Source organism: Procambarus clarkii, chromosome 74 (genome assembly GCF_040958095.1).
Source record: "Procambarus clarkii isolate CNS0578487 chromosome 74, FALCON_Pclarkii_2.0, whole genome shotgun sequence".
NCBI classification, from domain to species: Eukaryota; Metazoa; Arthropoda; class Malacostraca; order Decapoda; family Cambaridae; genus Procambarus; species Procambarus clarkii.
In genome coordinates, this window is record NC_091223.1 from 14,448,757 (window position 1) to 14,471,730 (window position 22,974).

Genomic DNA, 22,974 nt, shown 5'->3' on the forward strand with positions numbered 1-22,974 from the left:
GAACCCTAGCAGGAAACACAACCCCACAACACACACAGGGAACCCTAGCAGGAAACACAACCCCACAACACACACAGGGAACCCTAGCAGGAAACACAACCCCACAACACACACAGGGAATCCTAGCAGGAAACACAAATTACATATATACTTTGGGGCAACAAGAAACACTGTGTCCCAACTGTCCATGAATAACACATTGCGTGTTACCAAGTGACACGCAATATCATTTGCCCAGCACTCAGCTGGTGTCATTACGGCTCCGTCATCAATGGAGCTGTCCGTCTCCGTTGTCAAGCAACGGCTCATACAAGGAGCAAATTGCGAAAAATAAAGTAATAACCCGTTGCTTTGTTACTGAAGAAATGGCAAGTATCATGTGACCTTGAATAACTTCGGACAGTAATCATCACTCAATAAGGTTAATAATAATAATAATAATAATAATTTTATTACAAAAAAAATATATAGAACATGATATAGTGGGTAATGAGTTGTTATAGAAATTGTATATTAAATAAAGTCGCTAATACACAAAAGTGATTTCGGCATAGGCTATAGTTCAATTATAACGCGATGGGTATATACCCCTTATAGAACTCAGGGCATATATATAAGATCTTTCGTCCCGTATATAGGCACTGATAGGTGAGTACTCATAAGTAAGTACTGATATATTTGGCTTTGATTTCATCAGCTGGGTTGTATATATTATTGGCCCCACTTGTTTATTTGTTTTACTTGTCGTGCGGCCCCACTTGTTTATTTTAGGTATTTGCACTCGCTAATATAAAAACTGAAGATGGGAGGACTGAGACGTTCGCGGTAGTTAAAAAGTCGTAAATGAAATGACCACAGCACATTCACCACCTGCTCACTACACACCAGAAAGTTGATTTTATTTACATGAATTTACCTTGTGTACAATAAAGTTGTTTTTGTAGAATAAAGTTGCTTTGTACAATAAAGTTGCTTTTGTTGCGGTCCGCAGGCCCACATACCCACCACAGCCCGGACCAACCGGGCTGTGGTGGGTATGTGAGCCTGGGGGCCGCTCCAAGCAACAGCCTGGTGGACCAAACTCTCACCAGTCAAGCCTGGCCTCGGGCCGGGCTTGGGGAGTAGAAGAACTCCCAGAACCCCATCAACCAGGTATCAACCCGACATACTGAGACGGAAGGGATCTTGGTGGCATTTTCATGGGGACGAAGATCGGTGATGATATTTTTTTTACAAACCCCAAAAAAGCACACATCAAATGACTTCCATGTGAAGATGAGATGAAAGTGAAGTAGATGAGTATAATATGAGCTTATACCGCTCTTGTTATGAGTATAAGGAGATCGGTAAGGAAGGCAGCGTATATAAACTCCTCCTACCCCACAACCACTGACAGCGTCACGTGATCACTCTCTCTCTCACACACACACTGCCAAGTTCTTGCACACACCTGACACTCCTCCACCAACCACGTCACTATGCACCACCCGCTACTATAGCTCCTCACCAAGCGGCCCTCCTACTACTATCGCACCATATACCAATCACCACCACACATCGCCACCCATCTAACATCGCGCTGTGAGCCAGTACGAGATGGCCAAATGGGCAGAGCTGGAGGCCGTTCTGAGTCAGGTCGCGCCCTTTTTCCTGACGGCCAGCCAGGCCCCGGCCGAGAACGGCAGCTCTTGGATTGGCGTCGCCGCCGTCGAGGACCCCGGCGGCGTCCCCAACTACATGATGAAGGTAAGCAGCTCCTCCTTCACCTCGCCCTCCGAGGCCTTCGTCACCCTGGCCAACTACTTCCTTTAGGCCGTGCTCATTTGAGGGTAGATTATCTTAGGCCGAGCTCATTGGAGGGTAGATTATCTTAGGCAATGCTCATTGGAGGGTAGATTATCTTAGGCCACGTTCATCGGAGGGTAGATTATCTTAGGCAATGCTCATCGGAGGGTAGATTATTGTTGTGCCAAAGACATCCTCACAGAGGCAGGATCCTGGTAGAAGTGGTCAGAAACACCAGAGATTGATAATAACAGTAATTCGTTTTGTAGGGGACAGGAAGCTTGTCTATATATATTATTTGTTCTTATACAGTGGCATACCCCATCCCGCCGTGGTCGAACTCTCCCCAGGATGCAACCCCATAACACTTGTCTGATTCTTGGGTACCTAGTTACTGCTAGGTGAACAGAGACATTAGTTGAAATGAAACGTGCTCAACCGCTTCTGTCCCGCCCGGGAATCGAACCCACCATTGTGAGTCGAGAAGGCAGACATCATAGCCGAGGGAGGGCAAAATAACACGGCATGGTACTCTATTCTAGGACTGTTTAAGAACCAGCATTCTTTGGGAGAAGGTACCCAGGGCCTCTTGAGTATTACATGCTCATATTCACGACCCAAAGCTTATGAGTTTTGTGTAAACAAATATGTTTGTACTTGCGGGGGTTGAGCTTTGGCTCTTTGGTCCCGCCTCTCAACTGTCAGTCCACTGGTGTACAGATTCCCGAGGTATTTTTGTGTATTTTCCTGTTGGTTAATGTCTCCAGCGGCCTTGACTAGGATAGGATGGCTTCAGAGGATTACCACACACTTTTAGTTTTTCCAGCTGTGTATTGTACTGCCAGTGTCCTCGGGCTGACGGCTTCGGCCAGTGGGTAATTCCACGAGTTTAGTACCAGGGAGAACAGGTATTTTTCCTGTGGTTTACAGAGAGTTGGTAAGACAGCCATGGTGGACCTTGTGAAGATCTATCCTTGTTATGTTTCACGGCGCTGTGTGGATTGGTTGATGATTCACAGCCTATTGTTTACATTGTCAGTATGTGAACAAATCTCATCTGTTCCGTGAACTGTATAAAGCTGATTAGAATCTTGTGAGTGCTTGGCAACGCTTATCTGTGAGTGCTTGACAACGTTTGGTAGAGTTTTTCATGGGGTCTCCAAATTTAATTTCTCAGGGGGAGTAGCGGATTGAGTTGTCAGTGACGAAGTGGCTTGACCTGATGGTCCTTCACCCTCGTTATTGTTAAGGATTTTGAAACACTATCTTGGTGTTCATTACATCGTCGGGCAGGTGATTACATGGGTTGATATGGGATAGCAAGCAAGTCAAGCGTCCGCTCACTCTTCCTCGTCCGCCCACTTGTACTTCGTCCACGTACTCGTCCTCGTCCGCCCATTCGTACCTCGTAATTTCGGCACAGGGTTTCATCAATATGGGAGTCACCGTGGATTTGTTGACCCTGGAGCTCATGTATTTCTAACTCCTTCATATATATCTATATTATTGTTTTAATTTAGCGTCGAGGGGCGAGTTTATAGGGCAGCGGCACTCACCGTTTGAGTGGCCGTACCATCCTAGCAGTATGGTACCACAACACCCCCGAATAGGAAGAAAACCCGGCCGCTGGGTTTATAAACATGCCGGTGCATCTGGTATATTGCAGATATGCCGGTGCATATCTGATGGTGTTGTGCTACGCCAGACGATCGCTGGAGTAGTTCCCAGAATACCAGCACTGTTGATGAACGGACCCCTGGCGCGCGCGCGCGCGCGTGTGTGTGTGTACTCACCTAATTGTACTCACCTAATTGTGCTTGCGGGGGTTGAGCTCTGGCTCTTTGGTCCCGCCTCTCAACCGTCAATCAACTGGTGTACAGATTCCTGAGCCTATTGGGCTCTATCATATCTACATTGTGTGTGTGTGTGTATGTATTTGGGATATCTCTTTTTTTTCCCCATTCCCTTTTCCCCCTCCCATCTCTTTCCCTATCCTTCGATCTCCCACTGTGGGAACCGACCTGTGAGATTTATATTTATTTAATTTATATGAATTTATATTTACGTTAATTTATATACTTCGATAGCAATTTGTATAATGATAAGTGGACTGTATTTCTGCAATAATCTCATAATCTCACAAATCGATCCTCTACACATTAGGGGGGTTTATATTTATATGTATGCAGCCAATCAAACTACAGTAACTACATACATTGAAGAGGTTCCTTATCTTATAGTACAGCAGGTTAGTCCACCAGGTATAACTAGGGTGTAGACACCAAATTATCCTCTTTGAGGTAGCTTCCATATCACCCAGTAACTGGTGCACAAATCTTGCATCCTCGACTTGACCTGTCAAAAGGGCGCTAACTGTGAAGCCAGAATCCTATATATAACAAGCTATATCAGAGAAAACACTATACAGTACATGGAACATGAAGACCTGGCTTAATTACCTTTAGTTTGAGGCGATTTCGCGATCTAACCGGGTCACCCTATATCCTGACATTAATGGCCATAAATGAATGATAAACGGGTTTCGGATAGACACTTAACTTGTATTTGTAGACAGCGTGTTGACAATGGTACACCTTTGGGTTCCATAACACTACGTCCAAGTAAATTTAACAGGAGCCGAATTTGCTCCCGTGTGAGCCTCTGGTCTCAATAACAACAGCTGCCCTCCTTCTCACTCTGACGCCTGGCCTACATTGTCCAGATTTCAGAACGTGATAGAAGGGTCACATTTACTCTACTTTAATATTGATAATTAAGTTAATTTATATAAGATGTTTTTATGATGGTAAAGTCCAAAGACTTATGTATTTAAGAATAATTCCCAGCAGAATAGCTGGTGAATTATAATAGTATGTGGTGATGATATCCCGTTTTCTATAGACGGTAATTCCACTACAAGTTACGTTTTCTATGGGTAACTTGTTGGTAATACAGCTATTATCTGTATGATATATTAAATGGTGTCGGATTTTCCGACATAATTCCCCAGGGGGCTGCTCACGGGTCGAAGTCCTATTTAGAACAGACGAACACCGATACTCCTCCTTCGAATTATTAGATTAATTTGATGTTAGTAGTTAGTAATCACACATTTGTGTCTGTTCGTACAGGACGGATGTCCCGTACTAGAGTTGTAGGGGTTAGAAGTCTAATGCGATTTCATTTCCCTGTCAACTCTTGAAAGGCTAATATTCAAGCCTTATTACTTATTATTTAACCCAGAAGACTGAATGTGATCAAGTACTACAGTCAAGTATGATTCAGGGACTGCAGTGAGATCAGTGACATTAGATATAACTTGAAGTTTGTTCAGGTAACTGGTCACTGATATATAAACACTGAGGCCCATGGAATACATCTTGATTAAATAATAAATGTATCAAATCAGTCATCAGATTTATTGGGGTTTAATTCAGTTAATTGATTCAGAGGATTGAATAGCTCATCATTAAAGTAAAGTATGGTTCTGAGACTGCAGTGGGTTCAGTGACATTGGTCGCAGTGACTTGTAGCTGTTTTAGGCTACTGTTCATTGATTTGCCACTGAGGCCTCATGAACTCATCTTCAGCTTTAAATGATGATACTAACATCAACGTCTGATGCTATAGTCAGCTGTAATCTCCTTAGTATAATGCTACTGGAGAAATATAATCAGCTGACAAATTTAGGTTTCTACTGGTATTGTTTATCTGCAGGCATAGGTCTCCTCAGGCTTGATACTGGGCCTGAGAGTAATTTACCTCCTGCAGAGTTTAACATGGTTATACCCTGATATTTAGTAGGGCTACCGATGAATCGATGGCAATAGTCTGTCCCTACAAGGAGACCGAAGTCGGTGAGGTGATCAGACTTAATATTATCTGCCAATTTTATTCCTCTATTTCTCAGGAATTTGGCTGTTGCTCTCAGACCTTGAACTTGTAGGTCTACTGGTATTTTGTCCACCACAATGGCTTGTACTCGACAGACGTACCTGCCTAAGCGTACTGATGGTTGTACCACCTGGTAGACTTGAGGTCCTGCATCTGTTACAAACCCTGAGATGTTGAATGACATCTGGGCTACAGGCCTTAATTGTAATTCATCTGCCAACTTTTTAGTGATATATGTTCTCTGGGATCCTTGGTCAAACAACCCACGGGTATGGACCTTGGCCCTCTTATTCAGGATGGTAATTTGGGCAGTAGGCAAAGTCGTATTACCTTTAGACTTTGCCGATTGGACACTCTTTGTTGGTTGCACCTTGCAGTACTGTACTGAGGTGGGAATGCTATCTTCCACCTTGGGGTTTGGAGACGTTGTTTTGGTGTCTCTGCATAATGCTGCATGGTGCTGACCTTTGTTACACCTATTACAGGTGTGTAATTGGGTCTCACAGTCGTTGATGTTATGTTTCCTGAGGCACCTCGTGCAATGTTGCAAATCTTTGAGTCGCTCAACACGGGCGTCACTATCAGGAAAATTAGGGCAGTGGTACATTGAATGTTTCTCATTGCAGAACAAACATGTTCCATAGCTTCCAGTACCCTTTGGTGTCACGTTCTTGGGTGACACAGTAACTATAGGCTTGGAGGGTCCCACTGCATATACGCCCACACTGCCACTGTTCCACTTTGGTGTTGAATTATATTGTCTAGATTGATTTGGAGTACCTTTGGTACTCTGTAATTTACTATTATTGGTTTCTGAGGGTTTACTTGGTGGTTTTAATTTGTCATGTGTTCGTAATTGATGAACTACTGACTTTAAACCTTCAGATATTTCATTCATGGATAAGATACTTTTATTGTAATGAGCACTTATTTGTCTCAATATGTCCCTAGGTATTTTCTCCTGGACAATTATTTTCAAGACCCACTCAGCCCCGTTTGTATCTGCTGTCAGGCTGAGGGCATTGATCAATGATTCTACCTCCAGCTTGAAGACTTGGAGTGAATCAGCTGAAGCCTCCGGTGGGGATAAATGCAACAGCTCATGAACTAAATGTGATGTTCTTACTTCTGGATCAGCATAATTATCCTTGAGGAGTTTTACTGCCAGATCATAGCCGTCATTAGTTAATCTCAGATGGGATACTACTGTTTTAGCCTCACCTGATAATTGGCCTTGCAAATAAGAGAATTTACTACTCTTTGGTAAAGATTGTTTTGAGTCTACAAGGTCAACGAATTTGTTCCAAAATTCGTCCCAATCTTCCTCATCTTTTCCTGAGAAAGTGGGTAAATTAATTGGAGGGAGTCGAGCTTCTGCTTGACTCGTATTAGATGCAACTGTTGATGTTGTTGTTGCCTTGTTCTGGGCAATTAATTTGACATAAGGCTGTAACGTGGCCTGGGTGTGATCTTCATAATTCGCAAGATCAACCATAATGTCGTCTATTTCTGTTTCTGATAAATTGGTGTTGGCAAGTTCAGCCACATATGTTGCTATTTGACATTTGATTTGCTCAAATTTACCTGCAGCTGCTTGATAATAGCTTTCCAGGTCAGCATAATCAACTGTTGATTGTTGTGACAAATCTTCACATTTCTTGATCTGTCTTGTTAAGTGGCCTTTAAGACCTGCAAGGGTTCTTTTCATTCTCCTTGCATTATCCATACTGGCTAGTTGGTGAAGCCTTGTGGGACTTGTACTTGGGCTGCTCATAATACTGAACAAGCTCTAATGGTAGCCTAGGGTAAATTTCTGCACTCACTAGGCAATAATCCTACCTCTACTAGAGGTTAGCACTTAAAATTAATACACATTATATATATATACAATCATACACACTAATGATTTGAGTGATAAACCAGTGTCACTGGAAGTACCTTTAGGTTAGCTCTTCTATATCACCCTAGGATGGTAGAGACACTAATTAATCACTCAAAGGTGTAATGATCATAAGTAATTTATTATATATACAACTCAACTCGAGTTGATAAAAATTACACCCAAAATAGGGTCTGGACCATTCATTAATGGTGTTAGGTTGTTCAATATAGTACAACTGACTATAGTAATAATGGGACTAGGATGAACAATAATAGTTCAACTAGTCAGTGGTAATATCCTACCCTGTTGTGGGTTGGCAATTAGTAAATATTATACTGTGATCACTAGTGCAATATATATTAAATAATTCTCTATTTTGGAGAAATAATATACACAATTATTGTTAATAGCCTCTTAATTAGCCTCTATGAAACTTCTAATATTATCTAGAAGTATTAAATGTTATTAGTGACCTCGCGAAATAAAGTCCACAAAATTCGTGGATAATCTCTCGCGAAATGTAACACCACGAAATCCGTGAACAATATCGCGAAGACACAGTCACTAATTAGGCTGGCTTCTATATTAGCGCTGTCATTTCACGAAATAACACGCCACCAAATATCTGTGGGTGTGCATGAAACCGCTGACGAAGCTGAACTGGGCTGAGGGAGGCTCCTGAGCTCCCACGAGGCAACGCCGCTGTCTATGACTGGCTGGCTTTGTTTAAATAACACTGCACTAGTATATTTAATGAATCCACTGGTTAACTGGTTCATCCGGTACTAAGATGACCAAATGTGGGTTCAAAGGACCGAATAATCCGGTTCGAAGGACCAAATAATGTGGGAACCGACCTGTGAGATTTATATTTATTTAATTTATATGAATTTATATTTACGTTAATTTATATACTTCGATAGCAATTTGTATAATGATAAGTGGACTGTATTTCTGCAATAATCTCATAATCTCACAAATCGATCCTCTACACATTAGGGGGGTTTATATTTATATGTATGCAGCCAATCAAACTACAGTAACTACATACATTGAAGAGGTTCCTTATCTTATAGTACAGCAGGTTAGTCCACCAGGTATAACTAGGGTGTAGACACCAAATTATCCTCTTTGAGGTAGCTTCCATATCACCCAGTAACTGGTGCACAAATCTTGCATCCTCGACTTGACCTGTCAAAAGGGCGCTAACTGTGAAGCCAGAATCCTATATATAACAAGCTATATCAGAGAAAACACTATACAGTACATGGAACATGAAGACCTGGCTTAATTACCTTTAGTTTGAGGCGATTTCGCGATCTAACCGGGCCACCCTATATCCTGACATTAATGGCCATAAATGAATGATAAACGGGTTTCGGATAGACACTTAACTTGTATTTGTAGACAGCGTGTTGACAATGGTACACCTTTGGGTTCCATAACACTACGTCCAAGTAAATTTAACAGGAGCCGAATTTGCTCCCGTGTGAGCCTCTGGTCTCAATAACAACAGCTGCCCTCCTTCTCACTCTGACGCCTGGCTTACATTGTCCAGATTTCAGAACGTGATAGAAGGGTCACATTTACTCTACTTTAATATTGATAATTAAGTTAATTTATATAAGATGTTTTTATGATGGTAAAGTCCAAAGACTTATGTATTTAAGAATAATTCCCAGCAGAATAGCTGGTGAATTATAATAGTATGTGGTGATGATATCCCGTTTTCTATAGACGGTAATTCCACTACAAGTTACGTTTTCTATGGGTAACTTGTTGGTAATACAGCTATTATCTGTATGATATATTAAATGGTGTCGGATTTTCCGACACCCACAACCCCCAACCACCTCTCCTCTTTCACCATCTCCTTCCCCCTCTCTCTCAAAAAAAATAATATATTATATATATATATATATATATATATATATATATATATATATATATATATATATGTCGTACCTAGTAGCCAGAACTCACTTCTCAGCCTACTATGCAAGGCCAAATTTGCTTAGTAAGCCAAGTTTTCATGAATTAATTGTTTTTCGACTACCTAACCTACCTAACCTAACCTAACTTTTTCGGCTACCTAACCTAACCTAACCTATAAAGATAGGTTAGGTTAGGTTAGGTAGGGTTGGTTAGGTTCGGTCATATATCTACGTTAATTTTAACTCCAATAAAAAAATTGACCTTATACATAATGAAATGGGTAGCTTTATCATTTCATAAGAAAAAAATTAGAGAAAATATATTAATTCAGGAAAACTTGGCTTATTAGGCAAATTTGGTCTTACATATTAGGCTGAGAAGTGCGTTCTGGCTACTAGGTACGACATATAAAATTTGCTATGCCCAAGATTACCATCCGAGTGCCGGCGGGGAAGTGGTTCATATAGCCTCGGCTATCACTTCCTTATGTCCGGTCGTGATGGTCAAGCGGATTAAGGCGTCCCTGTACATACCAGTTGTGGGAGTATGGGTTCGAGTCACTTCTGGGGTGTGAGTTTTCAGTTGTATATAGTCCTGGGGACCATTCAGGCTTGTTTGCATATATATATATATATATATATATATATATATATATATATATATATATATATATATATATATATATATATATATATATATATATATATATATATATAAAACGAAGAACTGAAATTGCTAAATAGATTTACGGACAAGACAACAACAACCAGGAGATGGTAGTTGTGTTGTGGTGTTCTCTACAAGAATAAGCTCTACAAGAACTCTACAAGAAGGTACCAAGCACGTTGTAATCGTGACATAGTGAGCGGAGGGAGGCTTTGGGGCGTCCAGTGCGCACCGCCGCCTTCATCTCGGGCATTGTGGCGTGTTGTTGCTTTGACTGTGGCAACCCTGGTCCCCCCCCCCACACTGGGTCCCACCACACTGGTCCCACCACACTGGGTCCCCCCCCACACTGGGTCCCCCCCCCCCCCACACTGGGGAACTGCCTTACCCACTGCCTAGTCCCCCACCACACTGGGATGGTGGGGCATACAGAGCTAGATGTCACGCCGCGGTAAACACTGATAGGCAAATGATGCTAGGCAAGTACTCCCTCCATCACCGCCTTCGTCACCATGAGTGGTGAGGGATGGTGAGTGGCGCGTGACACCTGATACCTGGCCAGGCTAGCGTGCGGGGATGGGTCCGAGGTTTAGTGGTGTCTTAGACTGGCTCCTCAGGCCACTCCGTGTACTATCCCACACACCGGCCACACACACACACACACACACACACACACACACACACACACACACACACACACACACACACACACACACACACACACACACTTAGTACCCAGATGAGCCACAGAGACGTTAGAAAGAATTTTTTCAGTGTCAGAGCAGTTAATAAATGGAATGCACTAGGAAGTGATGTGGTGGAGGCTGACTCCATACACAGTTTTAAATGTAGATATGATAGAGCCCAGTAGGCTCAGGAATCTGTACACCAGTTGATTGACAGTTGAGAGGCGGGACCAAAGAGCCAAAGCTCAACCCCCGCAAGCACAATTAGGTGAGTACAATTAGGTGAGTACACACACACACACCACGTTTGCTACAGTCACTCAGCCGGTTAAACACGCTCGAGTCTGGCCAATTACTGGTTTGGTGACCGTGCCACAACCTAGACTATCACATTAACACAAAGATAATATTGAATATTCGTGCAATACTTCATTATAAATTATTTAACAATAACAGATCTTTGTATGAGACGGTATTTGATCTGTGGTTCAAATGTATTTGATCTAGTGGTAATGTATGTGTCTGCAGAGTCCACGGTGAGGGTTCCATCTCATTTCATTACGTCTGGGAGAGTCAAGGAACGGGGGTTCGATCCCATCAAACAGCCTTAAGAGTGTCTCGGACTCACCACGTAATGCAAAATTTAAAGGCAATCAACATAATTATGTCCCGTGTTTCACGGAATTTATTTATTTCCCAAATCATGGGCCCCTATAGCTTGGAGATTCACGTGTGTGTTAACCAAACACACACCTGGCTTGTAAGCACACACACACACACACACGTGTATGTGTTAACCGCAGGCTGCACAATAGAGTAGTATGGAGTGTAACTCGGAGTTGTGTGGTGTCGTCAGAGCGTGTGGTGGGTGATGTGGTTGACGGTGGTGGAGTACCTGGCACTGTGGCTCCAAGGGGCGCGCCTTCCCGTCCTTCACGACAACGTCGTCTCCCTTCTCCACGCCACCCTCTTCGAAGTCACCAAGTAAGATGAGTTGTAATAATAATAATAATAATAATAATAATAATAATAATAATAATAATAATAATAATAACAACATATTTATATGATAAACAATTCGACCAAGTGCAAACTGTTAGTATTTATTCTCACTTCGCTATATGTAACTGAATGTGGAAATAAATCGTAGAATTTAGAAACAGCCTAATAACATATGTTCAAGACATGTATAATTCTTTAATTAAAAATTGTGCTACAAGAATTTTTAACCGAATATCTGCAGTTTACTAACTGGTAGTAAATATGGGTGACTGTAGCTTTTTAACGCAGGATAAGCAAATCAAATTATGGAACTAGCTTCTATACTTGTGTTCGGGCTCGAATCCATTGTTGATATAATAATTAATTTAACTGTGTAACTAGCTTATCAAGTCTATAACTTGCTTAGACTTGCTTAACGAACCCCCAAATGAATTTTGGGGTTCAGTTTCTGAGCTCATTATTATAAGTGCCTCTGTAACCCTTTCCACTAACGCCCATAGGATGGGTAATGGGTCCACTACCGCCAACGGGATGGGTATGGGGTGCATAATAAGTGAACTGAACTAAAACACACTCTTTCTTCCCCTCCCCAAGATCTCCCCCTCTCCCTGTCTCCTCTTCTACTTCCCTTTCCACCCTCTCTTCCAATTTATTCCTCTCTATTTTTCTCCCCCCAACATCTCCTGTCTCCTAATCTCCCCTATCTACCAATCTCCTCTTCTCCCCTCTTCCCCTCCTTTCCACCCATCTCCCCCTTTTTTTCAAATATCCTCTCCCCCCCCCTCCCTCTCTCTCTTCAAACATCACAAATCTGTCTCATAAATCTGTGGACTTTGCCAGCCACCTTTCACTGATTACGTGGGAGATGGTCACTATTAGGCCCGAACTCCACCCTCTTAAATATCTTATAGAATAGTAGACACATAGCCCATGTGTATAGCTCAGTATAGCGGACACATAGCCAGTATGTATACCACACAGCACAATGGACGTAATAGGACTAATTGGATTGACCCCGACCAGCATACGTCCGCCCCTTCCATTTGCAAAGTTGGGTGAGGCTAACGACAAGCATCTGACCTCCACACTAACACAAACACAAACCAACAGACATTACTAGAGAGATAGATTGCCAGTTTACCTGCACACACAGTGATACTTGGCCGACTCCTCAAGAAGCAGCACCTATCGCAGGAGCAACTCAGTCCTTCACCCAGGTTGACGCGCCACAGAACACAAGAAAAATGAAAGTCAGTTAGATTACAGGTGTTGCAACAGACACCCTGGTACAATAATAATGCCGTCGGCGACGATGGTCAGCCCACCGACCTCCACACTCATCCGCATGCATCCTTACCGGGTGACGCCAGAGAAAGAGGTCACCATATACAACAGGAAGTGAACTAACTTCCTCAACACGGTCTCATCCGTGTTGAGACGGATGAGACCGTGTTGAACTGACACCGAGCACCGAGAGCTGGATGCCAACACTCAGCTCTTGGGGCTCGGCATGTATGCTGGTGCTCAATCAGGATGGCACCTGGAGACTGTGTACCAACTTCACCAGGTTAAACAACCAAACTGTGGTTGACACTTTTCCTATATATATATATATATATATATATATATATATATATATATATATATATATATATATATATATATATATATATATATATATATATATATATATATATATATAATTTATATAAAGGGTGTTCGTGCGTGGTCTGGAGTACGGGACATACACGTGGGTGTGGCAACACTATGCCCTTCTTCCTTCATTGGGCAATTCCCTCCTGGCCATGGTGACCCTGGTGACTGTGATCGACTTGATCTACTACTGGCTTCATCGCGCCAATCATGGTTAGTTACCGTAGTCTTTTTAGTAGCAGTAGTGTACTATTTAGCCTGGTATATACTAATTAAAATGCTCCCTTTTTACCGAGTAGGTCATAATATCCAAGATATTATATAATACTATCCAAGATATTATAGATTATTACCACATATATACTTGTCTAAGGTGGCGCGGGTTCCATATAGCCTAACGTAGCTAGGCTGCAGAATAAATCAAAAATACATTTATAAAGTATCTTATTTTTATTTTCACTGTTCTGTAGTACTTATTTTATTTGTAAACTTAACTGTAATGTCATTAATTAAATCAAACCGTTTAGTACTCAAATGCTATGGGAAATTGTGGGATTCTTTGCATTTTCATATGTATATTTAACTCGTTATATATCATTGATTTTATTATAAATTTGTTCATAATATAATTGTAATGCTTTATTTTATCTTTATATAATCTAACACCTTCGTTTTTACAGAATTAACCAATATGTTTCTACATTATCTATGACCTAAGTTCCTACATACTCTAAAACTCAATATTATATACTGCATGCATATATATACGTATATGCGTATATATACGTATACATGCGTACATATATACGTATATGCATGCATGCATATACGTGTGCATACTTGCAAATATGTACAAGTTATACATATTTGCACGGTTGGTGCCTCGTACAGAGATCATGGTACTGTGGGCGATTCACCAAGTTCATCACAGTAGCCAGAACCTGACGGTGACGGTGGGGCTCCGTCACTCCCCCTTACAGCGGCTCTTCTCGTGGGTGTTCTACGTGCCCCTGGCCGTGCTGGGCGTGCACCCCGCCCACATGTTGGCCCACGCTCAGTTCAACACTATCTTCCAGTGTTGGATCCACACGCACGCAATCCGCACCATCGGCCCTCTACAGTATGTCTTCAACTCCCCGGCCCACCACCGTGTCCACCATGGTACGTTCACTCACAGACACACACACAGACACACACACACACACACACACACACACGTACGTACGTGGTGGAGGCTGACGCCATACACAGTTTCAAATGTAGATATGATAAGAGCCCAGTAGGCTCAGGAACCTGTACACCTGTTGATTGACAGTCGAGAGACGGGACCAAAGAGCCAAAGCTCAACCCCCGCAAGCATAAATAGGTGAGTACACACACACATACATAATTTTGGCACCTGACGAAAGAGTTACGCAAGCACTTACGAACCTGTACATCTTTCCTCAATCTTTGACGGCTTTGGTTACATTTATTAAACAGTTTACAAGCATGAAAACTTGCCAATCAACTGTTGTTATTGTTATAAACAGCCTCCTGGTGCTTCGGAGCTCATTAACTGTTTAATAATTGTAAACAAAGCCGCCAAAGATTGAGAAAAGATGTACAGGTTCGTAAGTGCTTGCGTAACTGCTTCGTGAATCTGGGCCCAAGACTATAATTTGGAAATGACAGTATAGGGAGTCCGAGGATTCGATCCCATAGCATGGCGTCAATATTTTGCGCATTAAACTTTACCGTTTGCAATTGTGCAATTTATGATGGCCGTTGTTAGCGGAGGATCGTTGTTAACGGAGGATAGTAAGATGATCCCGATGTCTGGGGTGAGCGTCCACACCAGTTGCCAGGGTCTCAGGTGGCGCCATCGTGTCTCACTTGTTGCTCGGCTCTGGCTTTGTCTGCCCTCGCTCTCATACTGTCACTCAACCGTCACACACCGGTCACTACCGTCACACAATGGTCACTACCGTCACACACCGGTCACTCTACCGTCACACACCGGTCACTCAACCGTCACACACCGGTCACTACCGTCACACAACGGGGGTATGGTCAGCCCGTAGTGGACTTACCTGGCACAGGAGCGGGGCAAGTAGCACGGGCTATGGTGAGCCCGGAGTGGACTTACCTGGCACAGGAGCGGGGTAAGTAGCACGGGCTATGGTGAGCCCGTAGTGGACTTACCTGGCACAGGAGCGGGGTTGTAACTTGTGGCAACACTAATTTAACCTTGTCGATGTTGCGTCAGCATGGAGCGCCCGGTGTGGGAGAGTGAACCGGTGCTATTACCAATCAGTGACTACGCGGAGGTGAAGTCTACCTCTTCATGCAACCTGTCCTAGAAAGAACGTCGCATTGCGCTCCTATGCGTTACATAAGGCCGACAATTATCGTACTAGAAAATGGAAGCGGCTGGCGAAAGTGACGTACTGTCCCGTTTTTTTTTTTTTTTTTTTTGAGATATATACAAGAGTTGTTACATTCTTGTACAGCCACTAGTACGCGTAGCGTTTCGGGCAAGTCCTTAATCCTATGGTCCCTGGAATACGATCCCCGCCGCGAAGAATCGTTTTTTCATCCAAGTACACATTTTACTGTTGCGTTAAACAGAGGCTACAGTTAAGGAATTGCGCCTAGTAAATCCTCCCCGGCCAGGATACGAACCCATGACAAAGCGCTCGCGGAACGCCAGGCGAGTGTCTTACCACTACACCACGGAGACTGTTAACGGAGGTTGATTCTGTGTTGGATCCTCTGCATAGTAGGGTAGAAGAGGACACTTTAAATTCAGTCAGCTACAAGTTCTTTCGTCGAGGCCTTGGCAATTGAACTGTGACCAAGCCCAGCTCCTCAGACGCTAAAACACCACCCAACCCATCCTCCATGAATAATAACAAATTGGAACAATAGTTATAACAAACATCTTTTGAAATCCATGATCAACATTATCTAAAAAAAAAAGAATCTTAGCGATTAAACTTTTAAACACACACTCAGGAATCTGTACACCGGTTGATTGACAGTTGAGAGGTGGAACCAAAGAGCCGAAGCTCTTTATAGGCACGTCGCCACCATATAGGCAGGTCTCCACCATATAGGCAGGTCTCCACCATATAGGCAGGTCTCCACCATATAGGCAGGTCTCCACCATATAGACAGGTCTCCACCATACAGACAGGTCTCCACCATATAGGCAGGTCTCCACCATATAGGCAGGTCTCCACCATATAGGCAGGTCTCCACCATACAGACAGGTCTCCACCATACAGACAGGTCTCCACCATATAGGCAGGTCTCCACCATATAGGCAGGTCTCCACCATATAGGCAGGTCTCCACCATATAGGCAGGTCTCCACCATACAGGCAGGTCTCCACCATATAGACAGGTCTCCACCATATAGACAGGTCTCCACCATACAGACAGGTCTCCACCATATAGACAGGTCTCCACCATACAGACAGGTCTCCACCATATAGGCAGGTCTCCACCATACAGACAGGTCTCCACCATACAGACAGGTCTCCACCATACAGACAGGTCTCCACCATATAGACAGGTCTCCACCATATAGGCAGGTCTCCACCATACAGACAGGTCTCCACCATACAGACAGGTCTCCACCATACAGACAGGTCTCCACCATACAGACAGGTCTCCACCATATAGACAGGTCTCCACCATATAGGCAGGTCTCCACCATACAGACAGGTCTCCACCATATAGGCAGGTCTCCACCATACAGACAGGTCTCCAAGATAGACAGGTCTCCACCATACAGACAGGTCTCCACCATACAGACAGGTCTCCACCATAAAAGAGTTGCATGGTGTGTGGGGGATAATATTACCTAGGAAGCGCCCTGCCTGCCCGCCGTCTGATCAAATTCCCCAGGAGCGGTCGGCATCATCTACCGCTGGTTTAAGAGGTTATCTGTCATACGATCACCATCCCGTAAGGCTTCTTCTAAGAATCAGCGTGAGAGGCCTCCAACAGTACGATCCCTTAGCAACACCGAAATTCCAATATATTTAATATTATCTACCTGATTATTTATCTTTAGAAATAGTGTTAAGAGGCTGTAAATGAAGTTTTTGATTTGGGTATTAAATAAAAATGAGAGTATTGCTTCACCGCAGGAAGCAACTTATACTGTCTAGACAAGAACTACGGTGGCATTCTTATCCTATGGGACCGTCTCTTCGGCACCTTCCAGGAGGAGCTGCCGGATCAAGAGATCGTCTATGGTATTCTCACCCAACCTGACAGCTACAACCCTCTCTACCACCAGGTGAGTCCTCACAACCACTATGGACCGGCTACAGGAATTAAAGCTTATACTTCGCTGGAAGACATTATAGAGTTAGGGGAGACATGAGTACCATATACAAAATTCTCGTTGGACATTATTAGGACAGACTGTTAAGTATGGATGGCGTACGAAAATGGGAGCACAAGGTGGAAACAGACTATGTAGAATTTTGTAATGCCGTGAACAGATAGAAGGTACCAAGAAATTTGGTAATTAAGAGACAATTTAATTTTACGTTCCTTGTGCTAGTCTAAACTCACTAAGCTAGACTTGCTAGACAAGACTTGCTAGACAAACTTGCTAGACAAGACTTGCTAGACAAGACTTGCTAGACAAGACTTGCTAGGTAAGACACACTAGGCTAGACTCGCTAGGCTAGACTTAACAGGCAAGAGTAACTAGGCTACACTTCGAGTACGAGCGCTTGAGTACCTTCGAGTACGAGCGCTTGTGTACCTTGTCTCTGTTCCCGCAGGTGTTCTACCTAAAGCTGGCAATGGAGAAAGCTTGGGCCATGGGCAGCTGGCGCGAAGGGCTGTGCTCGTTGGTCAAGGGCCCCAGTTGGACGCCCGGGTCCCCTTGGACGGGCTGGGACAAGGACAAGCCCAACGTGAGTATATACACGCACGCCACTGCCTTCGTGTACTGGGGCCAGATTCATGAAAGCAGTTACGCAAGCACTTACGAACGTGTACATCTTTTCTCAATCTTTGACGGCTTTGGTTACATTTATTAAACAGTTTACAAGCATGAAAACTTCCCATTCGACTGTTGTTAGTGTTATAAACAGCCTCCTGGTGCTTCGGAGCTCATAAACTGTTTAATAATTGGAAACAAAGCCGCCAAAGATTGAGAAAAGATGTACAGGTTCGTAAGTGTTTGCGTAACTGCTTCGTGAATCTGGCCCCAGGTTCGTAAGTGTTTGCGTAACTGCTTCGTGAATCTAGCCCCAGGTCTGGAGTTGCCCTTATCAGCTGTTGCAGCAACACCACAAAAATAGCTGCTACTTTTTTTTAGTACTGAATCTGAAGTTGTTGCTGCTGCTACTTTTGAGGTTGTTAAAACACAATTATAGAAGTAACAGCAGCAGTAGCAAACTATATCGTACATGTCACAGTAACAATTATTGTATCCTTGATAGGTAAGTGTTACCGTAATTATTATATATTAATATAAATAAGATTACATAAACAATTTGGTCTCAAAACCAAATAAAAAAAATTATGAGGCAGGAGTTTAAGAAAGAGATTACACAGGGCAAGAATCCATCAAGCATCTAAGTGTCTGCCTACGAAACCTGTTCATCTTTCCTCCATCATGGCGCCTTAGTTTACATATATTAAACAATTTATGAACTCAGAAGCCCAACGAAAGTTGTCTAAACAATAATAACATTCAGCTGCACGTCAAAGATTGACATAATCATGTCAAATTATGTATGTTAAAGTCATTGACATAATGTCAAATGACATAACGTCATTGACTTATGTCAAAGACTGACATAATCAAAGATTGACATTGTTTAATAAATACATACTAGGATTTAATAAATACCGACTACTAATTACCAGTAATGGCTAATGAAGAGTCCGATGCATAGAAAACGTACTTATGTGTGAGCTCTTTCTTTTGTTAGTACCTTATATTTGTAATGTTCGTTTCGACAACGTACAAAACGCGACCTATTACAGTTGAGAGGACAAGTTGATGCCTGAGATGATGACGTGTTTCAGATCTCAGTTTCCCGGGAGTACCGCAGAGTGAGAGCCACCACTCTCACTCACTGCTATGTTATTTTGCACTTCCTGGCAGCTCTCACCCTCACAGGACACCTCACTGCTCCTACGGTATGTATTCTTCCCTCACCTGCCTCTATAGCCCCTGCCCACACCCTCACCTGCCTCTATAGCCCCTGCCCACACCCTCACCTGCCTCTATAGCCCCTGGCCACACCCTCACCTACCTCTATAGCCCCTGGCCACACCCTCACCTGCCTCTATAGCCCCTGGCCACACCCTCACCTGCCTCTATAGCCCCTGGCCACACCCTCACCTGCCTCTATAGCCCCTGCCCACACCCTCACCTGCCTCTATAGCCCCTGGCCACACCCTCACCTGCCTCTATAGCCCCTGGCCACACCCTCACCTGCCTCTATAGCCCCTGGCCACACCCTCACCTGCCTCTATAGCCCCTGGCCACACCCTCACCTGCCTCTATAGCCCCTGGCCACACCCTCACCTGCCTCTATAGCCCCTGGCCACACCCTCACCTGCCTCTATAGCCCCTGCCCACACCCTCACCTGCCTCTATAGCCCCTGGCCACACCCTCACCTGCCTCTATAGACCCTGGCCACACCCTCACCTGCCTCTATAGCCCCTGCCCACACCCTCACCTGCCTCTATAGCCCCTGGCCACACCCTCACCTGCCTCTATAGACCCTGGCCACACCCTCACCTGCCTCTATAGCCCCTGCCCACACCCTCACCTGCCTCTATAGCCCCTGGCCACACCCTCACCTGCCTCTATAGCCCCTGGCCACACCCTCACCTGCCTCTATAGCCCCTGGCCACACCCTCACCTGCCTCTATAGCCCCTGGCCACACCCTCACCTGCCTCTATAGCCCCTGGCCACACCCTCACCTGCCTCTATAGACCCTGGCCACACCCTCACCTGCCTCTATAGCCCCTGGCCACACCCTCACCTGCCTCTATAGCCCCTGGCCACACCCTCACCTGCCTCTATAGCCCCTGGCCACACCCTCACCTGCCTCTATAGCCCCTGGCCACACCCTCACCTGCCTCTATAGCCCCTGGCCACACCCTCACCTGCCTCTATAGCCCCTGGCCACACCCTCACCTGCCTCTATAGCCCCTGGCCACACCCTCACCTACCTCTATAGCCCCTGCCCACACCCTCACCTGCCTCTATAGCCCCTGGCCACACCCTCACCTGCCTCTATAGCCCCTGGCCACACCCTCACCTGCCTCTATAGCCCCTGCCCACACCCTCACCTGCCTCTATAGCCCCTGCCCACACCCTCACCTGCCTCTATAGCCCCTGGCCACACCCTCACCTACCTCTATAGCCCCTGGCCACACCCTCACCTACCTCTATAGCCCCTGGCCACACCCTCATCTGCCTCTATACCCTACTGCTGGCCTGGGTGAAAATTGTGTATATAATAACACAAGGGTCCACGAACTCCAAACTGTACAGAACAAACAAATACATTCCTGAACAATGGATAGCAAAGAACACCACAGTTATTAGTCTATAATAGATGTGCATGTTATGTTTATAAAATGTTTATTCAGGTAAGGTACATACATACAAGAGATTTTACATAAATTGATCGATTTATAGATGGAGCTAGTACATACAATGCCTAGAGCCACTATTACGCAAAGTTAATGTTAGTTAAGATCACAGCTACCACACTCAGGCTATGTACACCAAGAAGTTTACAGTATTCTTCAAGAAACTGTATACAACTGAGTTCACATTATTTCTTAATTCTGGTAAATATTAATGTTTACTAAAAGGTTAGTAAGAGGATATTTTTGGTTTGTTGATGATCGTGGCAGATGGTGTAATGTAATGATAGTGACAGGTGGTGTATGTGATGATAATGACAGGTGGTGTATGTAATGATAGTGACAGGTGGTGTATGTGATGATAGTGACAGGTGGTGTATGTAATGATAGTGACAGGTGGTGTATGTAATGATAGTGACAGGTGGTGTATGTAATGATAGTGACAGGTGGTGTATGTAATGATAGTGACAGGTGGTGTATGTGATGATAGTGACAGGTGGTGTATGTGATGATAGTGACAGGTGGTGTATGTAATGATAGTGACAGGTGGTGTATGTAATGATAGTGACAGGTGGCGTATATAATGATAGTGACAGGTGGCGTATATAATGATAGTGACAGGTGGCGTATATAATGATAGTGACAGGTGGTGTATATAATGATAGTGACAGGTGGTGTATATAATGATAGTGACAGGTGGTGTATATAATGATAGTGACAGGTGGTGTAACACACAATATCTTGCGTGATACAGAGTGGGTCTCCCATGGAGGCGTTTGTGTACGGTACGGTGGTGGTGGCCGGGCTGGCAGCCATGGGCATGGTGTATGATGGGTCCCCTTACACTCGCCTTGTGGAGCTGACCCGATGCTCTTCTGGCCTCCTGCTGTGCCTTCTGCTGCCTTCTCCCGTCTCCTCCTTCCTCCCGTACCTGGCCACGCTCTACGCCCTCTCTCTTCCTCTCTGGTGCCTCGGCCCCGCTACGGTACTCGGCCATCCCGGGTACAACAACCTCAACGCCGCCACCTGCAAGAAGTAACTCTTTAATATTGTTGCAAGCAGCAACTGTGTTTGTAATACTGTTGCAAGCAGCAACTGTGTTTGTAATACTGTTGCAAGCAGCAACTGTGTTTGTAATACTGTTGCAAGCAGTAACTGTTTGTAATACTGTTGCAAGCAGTAACTGTGTTTGTAATACTGTTGCAAGCAGTAACTGTGTTTGTAATACTGTTGCAAGCAGTAACTGTGTTTGTAATACTGTTGCAAGCAGTAACTGTGTTTGTAATACTGTTGCAAGCAGTAACTGTGTTTTTATTCCTAGTTCATACATTAAAATGTGTTTTAATAATAGTGCAAGCAGTAAATGTGCTTTAATAATACTATAAGCAGTATATGTGTTTTAATACTAGTGCAAGCAGTTAATATGTTGTAATGTTAGTGCAAACAGTAAATGTGTTTACATAACAGTACAAGCAATAAATGTGTTTAAATAATAGTACAAGCAGTATATGTGTTTAATAACAGTGCAAGCAATAAATGTGTTTAAATAACAGTGCAAGCAGTAAATGTATTTAAATAACAGTGCAAGCAGTAAATGTGTTTAAATAACAGTACAAGCAGTAAATGTTTTTAAATAACAGTGCAAGCAGTAAATGTTTTTAAATAACAGTACAAGCAGTAAATGTTTTTAAATAACAGTGCAAGCAGTAAATGTTTTTTAATATCCTTGTGGTAGTCTTTTAGCTCTCTGTCTCCAGTTGGGTGCTGGAGAATGACTGTGCCAGTGCTGGCATTTAAAATTAACTTGGCATTTTTGGAGATCCAAACTGGGTTCTCAGCAATAC

At 43.8% G+C, this 22,974-nt stretch overlaps 1 protein-coding gene across 1 annotated transcript; it reads left to right on the top strand.

The window, feature by feature from the left end:
* The first annotated feature begins 1,010 nt into the window (after positions 1 to 1,010).
* On the top strand, positions 1,011 to 22,812 carry LOC123767341 (alkylglycerol monooxygenase). The gene is made up of 8 exons (XM_045756950.2): positions 1,011 to 1,746; positions 11,705 to 11,832; positions 13,565 to 13,716; positions 14,395 to 14,664; positions 17,642 to 17,793; positions 18,290 to 18,424; positions 19,548 to 19,661; positions 21,885 to 22,812. Exons 1-8 carry the CDS (start codon positions 1,597 to 1,599, stop codon positions 22,167 to 22,169), a joined length of 1,386 nt encoding a protein of 461 aa, XP_045612906.2. The 5' UTR covers positions 1,011 to 1,596; the 3' UTR covers positions 22,170 to 22,812.
* Positions 22,813 to 22,974: the final 162 nt, after the last annotated feature.